The sequence below is a fragment of the Camelus dromedarius genome, chromosome 16, assembly GCF_036321535.1.
Source record: "Camelus dromedarius isolate mCamDro1 chromosome 16, mCamDro1.pat, whole genome shotgun sequence".
Classification (NCBI taxonomy): Eukaryota; Metazoa; Chordata; class Mammalia; order Artiodactyla; family Camelidae; genus Camelus; species Camelus dromedarius.
In genome coordinates, this window is record NC_087451.1 from 45,869,184 (window position 1) to 45,882,317 (window position 13,134).

At 35.0% G+C, this 13,134-nt stretch overlaps 1 protein-coding gene across 1 annotated transcript in view; it reads left to right on the forward strand.

The window, feature by feature from the left end:
- The window catches only part of YWHAE (tyrosine 3-monooxygenase/tryptophan 5-monooxygenase activation protein epsilon), a 36,833-nt gene extending 24,545 nt beyond the window's left edge, over positions 1-12,288 (forward strand). Inside the window, exons 2-6 of the mRNA XM_010978914.3 lie at positions 1,414-1,613; positions 4,029-4,135; positions 4,808-5,014; positions 6,748-6,884; positions 11,342-12,288. Coding sequence (XP_010977216.1) covers positions 1,414-1,613; positions 4,029-4,135; positions 4,808-5,014; positions 6,748-6,884; positions 11,342-11,394 — 704 coding nt within the window. The 3' untranslated portion in view covers positions 11,395-12,288. The remainder of the gene's footprint in view (positions 1-1,413; positions 1,614-4,028; positions 4,136-4,807; positions 5,015-6,747; positions 6,885-11,341) is intronic.
- Positions 12,289-13,134: the final 846 nt, after the last annotated feature.

Consider the following 13,134-nt stretch of genomic DNA (forward strand, 5'->3'; position numbering starts at 1 on the left):
GTAACTACATTTCAGCTGTGTTGCCACCACAGTAGAACACTTCTGTTACACCCTTTCCCCAAATGTCCTGAATGTCCCTAGTAGTGGGCTTGCTGAATCTTTGGGTGTTCAACTCTATAAAAAACTACTGAACTGTTTTCTCAAGACCATACCATCTTAATGTTTACATTAACTTCCTGATATTCCTGAAAGGATTGCTGAAAGGATAATTTTTTTTAAATGAGGGGAGTTACTTAGGTTGGTTGGTTTGTTTAACAGGGAGTACTAGGAATTGAACCCAGGACCTTGTGCATGCTAGGCATGCTACCACTGAGCTATACCTCCCCCCGTACTTCTTTATGTTTTGTTTTTTTTAAGTGAGAGGAGTTAATTAGGTTTATTTACTCATTTATTTATATAAGGATACTAATTTATTTATATAAGGATACTCATTTATTTATATGAGGATACTTTTTTGAAATGTGTTTTCCTGGAATTATACATAATTTAGCATGTCTTTAAGCAGTGGTTCATAAAGTCATACCTTAAAGTATGTTTATGCTTAGTGTTAATGTTTGCTAAGCATGATTGTTAAAACACAGATCCTTGGGTCTCATCACTAAAGATTCTGACTCAGTAAAGTTGGAGAGCTACATAGTAATATGGCATTAGTCTTTTCTGAAAGCATAGTTTTCATTATTTATTTAGTTAGTGTTTATTGAGCTGTTTTTGGTTCTTTGCATTCACATGTATTGCCTACATTTCCTATACTTGGTATCTCCCAAGATTTATCTGGGCCCCTTTCTTTGCTCGCCATCTGGTGGTAACAAATAGAAACATGCAGTTTTGCCAGTGAATGAATTCATAGGTGGACAGTGCCTTCTAAAGGAGGTTTGTGCTTCTAAGTTTGGTGTGTGTTTGACTAACGAAATGCTCAGTATATGTTTGCTGTATGGGTGAATCCCCTTTCCTCCCTGTTTTTGTTTTTGTTTTGAGGAAATTCAGTTTATTTGTATTTATTTGGGGAATAATTTATTTGTAAGAAAATACATTTTAGAGCCTGTAAGTTTAAAATTTTTGTGTTAAACTGCCAGCTCAATTATTTTACTGGGAAATGGGTAGATGTGCGTTCCTGTTTCTCGTACTTAATATGACAGATATCTCCAAGCTATACTAAATTATACTTGGTACTATGTAGTCATTCTGGTTCCATACAACTTACATTCCAGATCCTCTTGTTCTAGGCTCTTAAACTTTATTTTCCATGTTTTTAGTTTTTGATTCACATTAGTTTTGATGATTGTAAAGTTATTTTTGCTTAAAAAATTTTTTTGTCTTTTTTTTACATTAGCTTGTCTGAAAAAAGACCTACTATGATAGGGATGTCTTAACAAAACTTAGTTTGTAAGGTCTCATTTTACTTTTCCCTTATAGAAATGGTGGAATCAATGAAGAAAGTAGCAGGGATGGATGTGGAGTTGACAGTTGAAGAAAGGAACCTTCTATCTGTTGCATATAAAAATGTGATTGGAGCTAGAAGAGCTTCCTGGAGAATAATCAGCAGCATTGAACAGAAAGAAGAAAACAAGGGAGGAGAAGACAAACTAAAAATGATTCGGGAATATCGGCAAATGGTGAGATTGTCATATTCTAGACAACAAAGAATGGAGTCTTATGTGTTGGCTATTTAGATTATAGCCTAGTACACGTGTTGTATACCTGTGTAACATGTATTTATATTTTAATGGATTTGCATCTTTTACTCACCTGGATTAGGAATTAGAAGCTATACAGTATTTCAGGACAGAGGAGATCAACTTTCTTCCTTAGAAGCTACAGAGAGCAGTGTTCAACTTTGGGCACTGGACAAACAGAGAACTAATTTAATCTTTGTTTTTATTGTGGTAACTGCAAAATACTTCCTTGAGTGACTTGAAATTATACCATTCAGAACAATTTAGCAAATATTTGTGTGCCTCTTCTGTATCACACAACTTGATAAATACTGTGAGTGCAAAGATGGGACAGGTAAAGTTACTATCTTTATGGAGGGTTAGTCTAGTCATTGTTTAATGAATAGGACAGAAAAAAAGCAGAAGGCATTGAACATTATTTCATAAGATTGTTTCAGACAAAATATGTGTCTATGTTGTCTTTCCTATTGTGGGTTTTAGTCAAAAAAATTTGATCTAATGCAGTGGTTTTCAACCAGAGGTGATACTGCTCCTCAGAGGACATTTGGCAGTGTCTGGAGACATTTTTGATTTGTCACAACTTGAGGGTGCTATTTGGTATTTAGTAGGTAGAGACAAGGATACTGCTAAACATCTTATGCATTGAATAGTGCCGCTCAATAACAAGTATGTTGCCCAAAATGTCACTAGGGCTTCTGTTGAGAAACTGATCCTAGTGAAACAGAGATATATACATCTCATGTAAACACAGTACAGTAAGGGAAACAACATTGTAAATGAAGTTAAAAAAAAATACAGTGAAGGAAATTACAGAAGCAGGCACAAAAAGGAAGTTATAATTTAGTAGTTAAATACTAGAATTTAGGACTTCCAGTAGCACAGGAGTATTGACAAGTAAGGGTCATGGAGTTGAGATCAAGGAACTTTGTTGAAAGGAATTTTATTATACCTTGGGATGTTACCAGGAATTGGAGAGACAGGCTGTAGCTACTCGTGAATGTAGTGAAAGGGCCTACAGAGATCTGTTTATGACAGAAATTGAGAAAGTGTAGAGGCTGAGCTTCCAGGGAGGAAGGGTTTTGGAGTATTAGCACTCATACTGAGTCAGTGAGGAGTTAAGAGTTCAGAAATTGTCCTTCCCTTAGAGCAGTCTGTCTCTACTTGAAAAGTCACACGGAAGATAGTTCATGCAGGAGAGAGCTAGTTTTACTTAGAATCAGGACAAGATTTTAAGAGATGAAAGAGTGGGAGAATTATTTACTGTGGCAAGGAGGTTCCAGAGGGCATGGAAAGAATTTAGAAAGGTCGAACAGTGTCATTGAATTAATATAAAATGGAGAGCAGAATGTGTATGTGTGTTTAGGGGTGGTATATATTTTTGGCATGATAAATTGAGATGAGTGGTGATACTTTAGTCTACAGATTTTGGGTGCCATAACTGGCTATAGAGCTCTGCCTTTAAAGTGATTGGCTGTTGAGCATAGTAGTGGTTAGGAATGTGAGCTTTGGAGGCAAACAACCTGGGTTTGAATTTTTATTCCATCCCTTACAAACTCTGACCCTAGCGATGCAACCTTCCTGGATTCAAGTCCTTAGTCTGCCTCTAAGTTCTTTAAGTTAGTGATCTTTGGGCCAATATAGTAATCTTTGCTCTCCCATGTAAATGGAGGCAACAGTTGCTACTTCATTAAAGAAACTAAAACTTAGTAGTAATTGGTGTTTTGTAGCTGACCTATGAGATTTTAGGGGGCAGGGTGAAGCAGGGGTAATTAGGTTTATTTATTATTTATAATTATAATTAATTATTCTTATTTTTGTTTTTAATGGAGGTACTGGGGATTGAACCCAGGACCTTGTGCATGCTAAAAACCACTAAGCTCTACACCTTCCCCGCACCCTCCCTTTTTCTCTTTAGCCTATATTTTAAAATTTTAATGATTTCCTCTTTCAAAAATAACCTTTTAAAACGTTTATTTTCATATTTGCCTGATTCTTTTAAAATAGTATCTTCCTGTTGCCCTCTTTTTCTCTGACAGTTCTCTAATTAACTTTATTGAGATCTAATTCCATACAATAGAACATACATGTTTTGAATGTCCTGTTGGCTGTGTTGTTTTTTAAATCATGGGCCGCATGCACCCTTCCTTTTTAAAGCACTTAGGTAATGTCACATAGAAAAATAATTTTTATAACCTGGAGACAATTTTTCTTTTGTATCAAGAGTGGGGAATGGGGGTTTGGAGAGAAATGTGTATGTTCTGTTTAATATGGTTCTCTTCCCCCTAACTGGAAATAGAATGTTTGAAAGTTTGTATAATTTCTTAGATTTAAACAGTTTTCGACTTTTCTTTATAGGTTGAGACTGAGCTAAAGTTAATCTGTTGTGACATTCTGGATGTACTGGACAAACACCTCATTCCAGCAGCTAACACTGGCGAGTCCAAGGTTTTCTATTATAAAATGTAGGTTCTATACTAGAAGGGAAAATGTCAGATTAAATGTTGGCCCTCTTAGAATCACTGCTTTTTCTATGTAGGTTTTCAGTATTTTATTTAATGGATACATGGGAGGAGTCATTCTCAAAACTAAAATTAACTTTTGAATAATCATTTGCAAATTCACTGCATGAGAAGAATCAATGTTACTGCTTTTAAGGTGGTCAGACTATTACTGTAAAAGTGTGCTAGGTTTTACTTTACTTACTTAAATTCATTTGCTTGTGAGGGGCTGCCCCCCTAGCTACAAGCAGTGCTTTACACAGTTCAGTCTTAATATTTTATATAGAAAAAGTTTTTATTTCATGATTAACAAACTGTTGTGCCATTCTTTGGAACCACTTTCATGTTTAATTCTGGTCTATCAAGTAATAAATTTACTGATTTTTGAGCATCTAAGTTAATTACTTGAGGATTTTGCTTATATTTGGCAATGTGAAATCTCTAAGGAGGAAAACTAACTAGATGTCAGTCATTCCTGAAAGAGACTTTTTGAAATTATTGGGAAATAATTGAAATATTGAAAAAAAGTTAATTTATGTGTTTTTGTTGCATATTTGATTTTATATAATATAGAAAAATGTAACAGTTTAAGAAACATTCCTAATTCTATTTTTGTTTTGTCTTGTTTTGTTTTAGGAAAGGGGACTACCACAGGTATCTGGCTGAATTTGCCACAGGAAACGACAGGAAGGAGGCTGCGGAGAACAGCCTGGTGGCTTATAAAGCTGCTAGTGATATTGCTATGACAGAACTTCCACCAACACATCCCATTCGCTTAGGTCTTGCTCTCAATTTTTCTGTATTCTACTATGAAATTCTTAATTCCCCTGACCGTGCCTGCAGGTAAGTCATAGAAGAGAACAAAAGCTCTCACTGGAAGTGAAAGAGGTTACAAAAGAGAATAACTACTTGTTTGTCTGTCTTGTTCCCTGAGACTGCCTTGTCTCGGTTATGTGATAAAGAATTTATTTTGGCTCTTAATGAAACTGTTTTGGATCATAGACAGACATATCTCAGATCATTAGGATAGCAGTTAGGATAAGTAGGTTGATGGGGGAAAATTTGATTGGTAGATTGAAAAGAATCTTGTTAGAGTAGGAGAAATGAATGAGAGGAATTTTCATAATAGAATTATCTTCAGTTTTGTATATCAGCTTTCAGTCTTTGTAGGCATGTTTTTAATATAGTTATGCTTTTAGTGTACATTATCATTTTTTATTTTCTATTATAAAGTTTTCCATCCTTGACTTATGTAAAAATATTCCATTTTTATACTTCAGATTGTTCCCAATTTTTGATAGATATATAAGATATATCTTTTATGTACGTAGCTTTTTACTTTTTAAATACATGTAACATGAAGTTTATCATTCTAACCGTTTTTTAATGTGCAATTCAGAGGCATTAGGTATACCCACAATATTGTGCAACTCTCACTACTATTTCTAAAACACTTTCATCAGCTGAAACAAACCAGCTACTAAATAGTAACTCCATATTCCATTCCCCTCTGCCTCAGTCCTTGGCAATCTCCACTTTCTGTCTTATGAATTGCCTGTTTTTGGGTACCTTGTATGTTAGGAATAATATATTTGTTCTTTGTAACTTCAGTATTGAATATGTAGGAATCAGATATTCTATGAAAGGAGAGATTTTTATGATGTGAGGTATATTCATTTGAGTGGAAACTAGTATTATCTAAAAACATTCTAAATGACTAGTTGAATTTGTCCAAACAGGTAATGTCTTAACTAAAGAAGCTGTAGCTATTCAGTTGATGTATTGGTTGAATCTTTCATTGCCATTCTCTAGTCTGGCTGTCCCACGCGTAGCTTCACCTCAAGTCACTTCCATGCTTTTACTTTAATTAGTTCAAATATGACGTCTCCATTTGCTCCTCCTCTTGAGTCCCCAAAGCACTTTCTCAAGAATAGCATGTCATCCTTCTTTTATATTAGTTTTTTGTGTGGCAGTCCTTCTATTAGATGTTTTAAAAGTTCATTGTGGACTCAGATTGTGTCTCTTTCGTTTCCCCACCTTTGTCCAGCCTCACTTGGTGTAGATGAATGAGTATGGATTTTGTTTCTTTTAATTTAGTAAATAGCTTGTATGATTACATTTCCATGGGTTCTATATTACTTTTTTTCTTACTTGCTGTTAAGTTCTGTTGAATTAAACTGTGAGATCCTGTCTCACAGTTTTCTCTTTTTACATTAAAACTTTATTGAATAAGTGATCTGTTGACTAGAACTTGGAAATACCTTTATTATGCATATATTTTGGTGGTGGATTTAGGATGCAAATTGGTCTGCCTGTGGAAAGGATGTAAGTGGTGCTTCAGAAATTGCACTAGTTCCAAGGTTTCTAGATTACAAAATTTTAGAAGAAAGTTAATTTTCATCAGTTACATCAGCTTTTCCTTTATTTCAGTTCCTAAATGCAAGCATTCAAGGGTCACTGTTAAAATTCTGTGTGATAACTGAAGAAAAGACTGAAATTTAACTTAAGTCATTTCTAATTCTGTGTTTGGACTTGTTTAGTTTATTTTTGTAATACATTTATGTAAATACTTGTAGGTTGGCAAAAGCAGCTTTTGATGATGCAATTGCAGAACTGGATACGCTGAGTGAAGAAAGCTATAAGGACTCTACACTTATCATGCAGTTGTTACGTGATAACCTGACACTATGGACTTCAGACATGCAGGGTGATGGTAAGGGAACTGAAGTTAAATGTGTCTTTTTCAGTTGTCAGATGTGTTTACTCTTCGAAATTCCTTGGTATTTCTTTACATTAAGCTGCAATTTAGACTTAACCTCCAAAGTATCCTATCCTCCAAACTAACAATTAAATTACTGCCTTTATAGGAAATAATAAAGTACAGTCTTCGATTTTGGGCGAGAAGATGAAAAAGATTTGTTTGGGAAAGGGAATCTTTTGTTAATAATCAGATCTGAGGTTTTGCCTCTAATAATGATTGCTAAACTTAGTTTACCTCTTCTCTCACACTGTTTTGAAAGTCTTAGAGCAGTTCATATTATCTTTCTCAGATTCAATTTTAGAGGTGTAAAATTAATTGTATTTGAATGTCATGATGACTGCTTTGGCTAGTGGTAATCCTCAGGTTAAAACTAGATAGTACCAGTAGATATTTAAGAAGCATCTTTTCTGTGTGTGAAAATCTTTATAAAGGAACTAGTTTCCCTCTGTATTCTATACAACAAATGGAATGTCCTGCCCATAGGTCCTTATTTAAGAGATTTGGTATATGTTGTACTGTCTTTGGAAGCATTATACTTTTTGAAAGTGCCTCTCTTTGTTTTTCAGGAGTTTCAATTGTAAATAGTTACTGTTTTACAGAATTTAATCTTGTGAATGAGGGTGGGGTCGTTGCTTAAAATTTATTCCAGGCCAAATTTGTCACATTTCTTGATTTTAAGAGAGATTTTATTTTGCCCATTTCCAAAGATTCTTTTTTTATCCATGATAGATCATTGAAGAGGGGAGGAACAGGGAGATGGACACCAACCGGTGTGACAGAGTATTATGAGACTGAGTTTTTAATTGGTGGTGGTGATATGGGTAGTAGAAGCAAAGATTGTTGTCACTATTAGGTGTAGATCTTTGAAGAATATTACCCAAACTGAAGCATATGTTGCATTACTTGAGGTTTCTGTTGGTCAGACCAACATGTTGTACTGTCTCTGGAAGCGTTATACTTTTTGAAAGTGCCTCTGAAAATAGGTATCAGAATGTAGGTTGTCATTTGAAGGATAGAATCAGATTTTAGACTTAGTTGGTTTATGGTGCTCGAGTGAGAATTAGGTGACTCAGCTTCTAAAGCACGCTAGCTCTGTGAACTTTCTAGGTACTTGACTAGGATTGGCTTGAAATATGTGGCACATGTGACCTTGTACACTTTCAACAAAGCCAATCGGAGCCACAGATTACTTTTCAGTACAGAGCTTCAGGCAGCCATGACCAGTCTGTGGAACTCAAAACCAATTTAACTATCTCTGAACTAATGACTTAAGGTTCCTTCCAGCTTTAAATTCTGTTGTTTTCTAACAATAACTACTAAGAAGACTATCTAAACGGCTATGGACTCTTCATAGTCACCCCCAGTTCAGAGAAGACTATTATCTCTCTGCCTGTTTGAGGGGATAAAAGGAAATCATGTGGAGAGTTTGGTAAGCGATATTGACCTAGCTATATACCCCTCTGACTTCTGGGGACGTTTTTTTTTTTGGAGGGTAAAAATAACAAAAAGGTGGTCGGTTGAAAAGCCCGTTCTTAGATACCTAACTTTCTAGATTATAAAATTAAAATAAAAATAAAGTTTATTTTTTATTATCACTCATAATCAAGAATTGATTAATTGAAGTAGCCTTATAATACTTGTCACTCCAATTTTGTACAGAAACCAGATACTCTTTTTCTTAGTTAATGGATCATTTAAAAATTGGATGTCTTTAAACTGCCTGTGTTTTCATAGTTGGAACGGTTCTTTGTACAAAGATGTTTTATTACATTTTAGGGTAGATTTCTCTTTAATCCTAAAACATTTTTTAAAAATTTAGTGAAATTTACTTGCATCAATTTTTTTTAACATTTTTTATTGATTTATAATCATCTTACAATGTTGTATCAAATATCAATTTCTTATTACTTTGTAAATTGACCAGCTAATTTAATTTGGTTGAAATAGACTGATTTGAGAGCTGTCACAAAATATTTGGAATTATGAAACATAGTTTAACATGAAAAATGCAAGTAGTCTATTGAGATTTTAGTAAAATAACAAACACTGTATTTATAAATTGTTGTGGGTATTAGGAAATTGCCAGTTTTACTAAAACGTAGAGTATTATGTTTTATTAAATTGGTTTTGTGACTTAGAATCAATGCTTAATGTGGAAGAATTTTGCTCATGAAATTGGCTAAGATGTAGTTTGGGTTTAGTTTTTAAGGATTTAGATGGTTTTCTCCCTTTTTATTTACTTCATATGAAAAATGGTGTGCAAAAACATTTGAATTGAGGGTTTCTAAAGGAAGAAGAGTATGTAGTTCACAAGTTTTACTTACACAAGTTCGCTTTTTTAAACTGCAGGATATGTTAATGTCTGTCTGGGTGTGTTGGAGCATAATTCTTTAAGAGGACCAGTGCTTTTTCTTGTCAAACGATTTCAGCCTGCCCTTCTTAACCCGTGATCAGAGGGCTGTTTAAAACACAAGTCCTTTGAGAAGAAGTGTGTTCTCTCTGTCCCTTCCCCTCCAAAGTCTAGAAACAGTGGGCAAAGAAGTACATATCTGAGGAAACTCCCCCCCTTTCTGTGTATCTTTTAAGAGGATATTATTTTGTCCTCTTAAAAAGGAACAGATTATTTCTTAGAGTGAAGTTTATACAAAATAAAAAGACCAAAATCTTGACTTCCCTAGGTCATTGATGTTTTTCCTCTGTCCTGCTCTTGGTTTATTTTTCTTGTAATGTTGCTTTCATATGATTGTTCTCCCTCCCTTTCTCCTTGCAATATAGATTCCTAAAGGAAAATCCAACTCTTCCTTTCCTAAAAACTCTACTTTGTAAGTCATTATCATGGCACAGTGAATTCTGCTTTTAGTTTTGGTTCTTCACTAATCATGCCTGCATATCATCATCCTGTTGCTTAAAAAAACTGCCTGTTCATTCCAGGATGGGAAACCTTCTAAGAAATTTATGATCTACTACCCTTTCTACCTCTGGTTGGGTGTGACTTATCTGACTATTTTTATGCCAAAGTTATTTGGAACTTTTGGCAAATCTAATAGTTGCTTATGAGTAAATTAGAGTGTGCTCTTTTGTTGTATGTTAACCGTGTTTTGGCAGTGTATTGCTGTAAAAAATGAGTGAATGTTGCTATCATTTCCTAAGTTTGAATACATTATTGTTCTTTGGGGGAACAATTCGGTGGTCTATCATTTCTTCCCTCGTAAATGGTTATTTTTGTCTTTCTTTGCATGTCTTTTTCTAAATATGAATCCAAGATCTTTATTTTAAGTACTTTTTTAGAGTCACATAATTAATGTTAAATATTTTTATCACCAAAGAAGTGTTATAATGACTAAAACTATCTTAACCATTGTTGCGGTGACAGCATTTATCAGATAATATCAAGGTCTTTAAGACTGTTTTAACAGCATTCCTCAGTAAATGCTTTATGTCTCTAGGCAGCCGGTCTTAGTGTCATTTGTCCATTCTAATTAAGTAATTTAACAAGCAGTATGAATGGATGGGTTGTCTGAACTGTCATGATTATTGGGTTAGTTAATTTTTTATTTTTGATCAAACCTATACGTAAGAATTATAAGTGGTTTGTTAAAGCACAAAAGAATGTAACTTCTACTGTTTTTAGCAAAAGCCTGCATGCTTCTTTATTATGGCTGACTTATTTAATGCTTTTAATAGGTAGATGACTCTCCAGTGAATAGGCTGGCTTTCTGTTGCATGTCATAGTGCAGTTGAAACTCCTCAGGCTAATCATCATGTTCAAAGGGAAAAGAAAAATGGCATGAGAGAACTGGTCCAAATGCCCTTCTTTAATAACCTCAGTGGTCTGGTTTACTTTGAGCATGCTGTGTCACTCTGGAGTGAAATCTGGTTTATGGTTTGGTGTGACTGTCCATAATACAACATATAAAATACTCATTTACAAAACCAGAACCCTCATTCCAAAACTATAGAACTCCTTTGAAGCATTTTGCTGCTCATTTCTCTTACTGAAACCTTTCTAATATAGAGCCTGTGGATAAATTAGGTTTTGCAAAAAATTACTCTTGGTTCTTGAAGAGGTTATTGAGAAAGAGTATTTTGACTCAAGATATACATGAAAGCTTGAAAATCATTTAAATAATATGGTTACCTTGGCTGTTTAAGAGCTTATTTAGCATAAAAACATTGAGTTTTTTTTTTTTTTTCCTCCCAATCCTGTTGATTATTCAGGACCTTGATCCAGCAGCACCTCTTGGTTTAGGCATCTCAGATGTCAAGGGTGGTAGAAATCCTTTGCTTGTCTGTGTTTAAACCAATTGTAGCAAGTGTTAAGGAATCTTTATGCTTGGAATGATACCTTAGTGACCACAGCAGCCTAATTTAATTGTTATGAAATAATTTACTGTCATTTTTATTTGCAGGTGAAGAGCAGAATAAAGAAGCGCTGCAGGATGTGGAAGATGAAAATCAGTGAGACATAAAAGCCAACAAGAGAAACCATCTCTGACCACCCTACACCTTCCCATCCCACCCCTCTTGGAAATTCCCCCATTGTCACTGAGAACCACAAAATCTGACTTTTACATTTGGTCTCAGAATTTAGGTTCCTGCCCTGTTGGTTTTTTTTTTTTTTTAAACAGTTTTCAAAAGTTCTTAAAGGCAAGAGTGAATTTCTGTGGATTTTACTGGTCCCAGCTTTTAGGTTCTTTAAGACACTAACAGGACTGCATAGAGGCTTTTTCAGCATTACTGTATTGTCTCCTGCCAAATGTGGCAAGATCACCATTAGAAATGGATTACATTCGAAACCATTAGACTTCTAGGTGATGCAAGCATCTAAGAGAAAGATTAATCACACTATAGAGGCGTATATGGTATCATTTTTCCTTTTTCTAATTGTTTAAATTGAATTTTATACCAATATTTAAAATTAATTGGGTGTTAGCTTGAGGTGGTTAAAAAAGGTTGTTTGGGGAGTTTGTTATAATGATTTTGCTGTAAAAAGTGTTTCAAACTCTGCTGAAGTGTTGCTGAAAAGCGTGGTGCTGGTAACAGTTCAACAATCCGTGGCTGCTCATTCTTGCCTACTTTTACTGTCCCTCTGAAGCAGGTAGCATTGAAGGTGGTATGGAAAAGCCTGCATGCGTGTTCAATTCTTTGTTTCTTCTTCTTCCCTCTCCCCCCAGGCCCCTCCTCCCCTCCTTCGCTCGCTCAACCTCTTTTGTTCAGTATGTGTAACTTGAAGCTAATTTGTACTACTGGATATCTGACTGGAGCCACAGATACAGAATCTGTATTGTTCTTACTGAAACACAGCATGGATTAACATTAAACTTAAATAAAACAAACCTAAATTAAAAATGCCAAATATTATTGCGCCTCCATCCTTTATCCTTCTAAAATAAAATCTCTAGTCTAAACACATTGACGATATTGTTTGCCTGAATGTGAAAAGATCCCCCCCTTTTTTTTCTTCCATAACTCGTCTGTTTCCCAAGAATGATGTATGTTTCTAGGGGGAGAAAATGTACCTATAACCTGGTTGTGAAGAACAGAAAGTATAAGTAGTCCAAGTATCCTGTCTTCTAAACCAGGTAGCAACATAGTACTTTAATTATTAAAGCACCAGTATATTTAATACAAGGTCTAATTATGGATCATCCTCTAGCATGCAGGTTTTTGGGTTGTATGACCAAATAAGGCCGAATGTGTCAGAATAATCCTTAGGCTGAGGTAAAACATCCCCCCATCCCCCCAGGTCAGTGGCAGGAGTGGAGAGGAATAATTAAATGCATTGTCAGTAGTACATGTCACATAGTGAACCATTAGCGGTCCCCTTTACTGGGAATGCTCACTGTAAGTATATTCCAGAGAGATTTTACACATCATTGTGTATTAGATACTTAGTTTAAATGGGTCATTGTATATCAGGCATTGAGATACCTCATTCGAATGACTGCATCACATTGTACTCATGATTTATGGAAAAAAAGTTGGTTGCTTTTGGACATTCACATTGTTTCCAGCCTTGCAAATGTAAATGGTGCTGCAGTGAATGTCCTTGTAATGGTCTACTACAATAATTTCGTATATATCTGTTCAGTACATTCGTAGATTTCCTGTGTCAGAAAACATACTTTTCAATTGGTAAATACTGTCCAGGTTCCCTGCAAAAGGGTTGTTTCACATTATAGCCCTGTCAACGATGTATGAG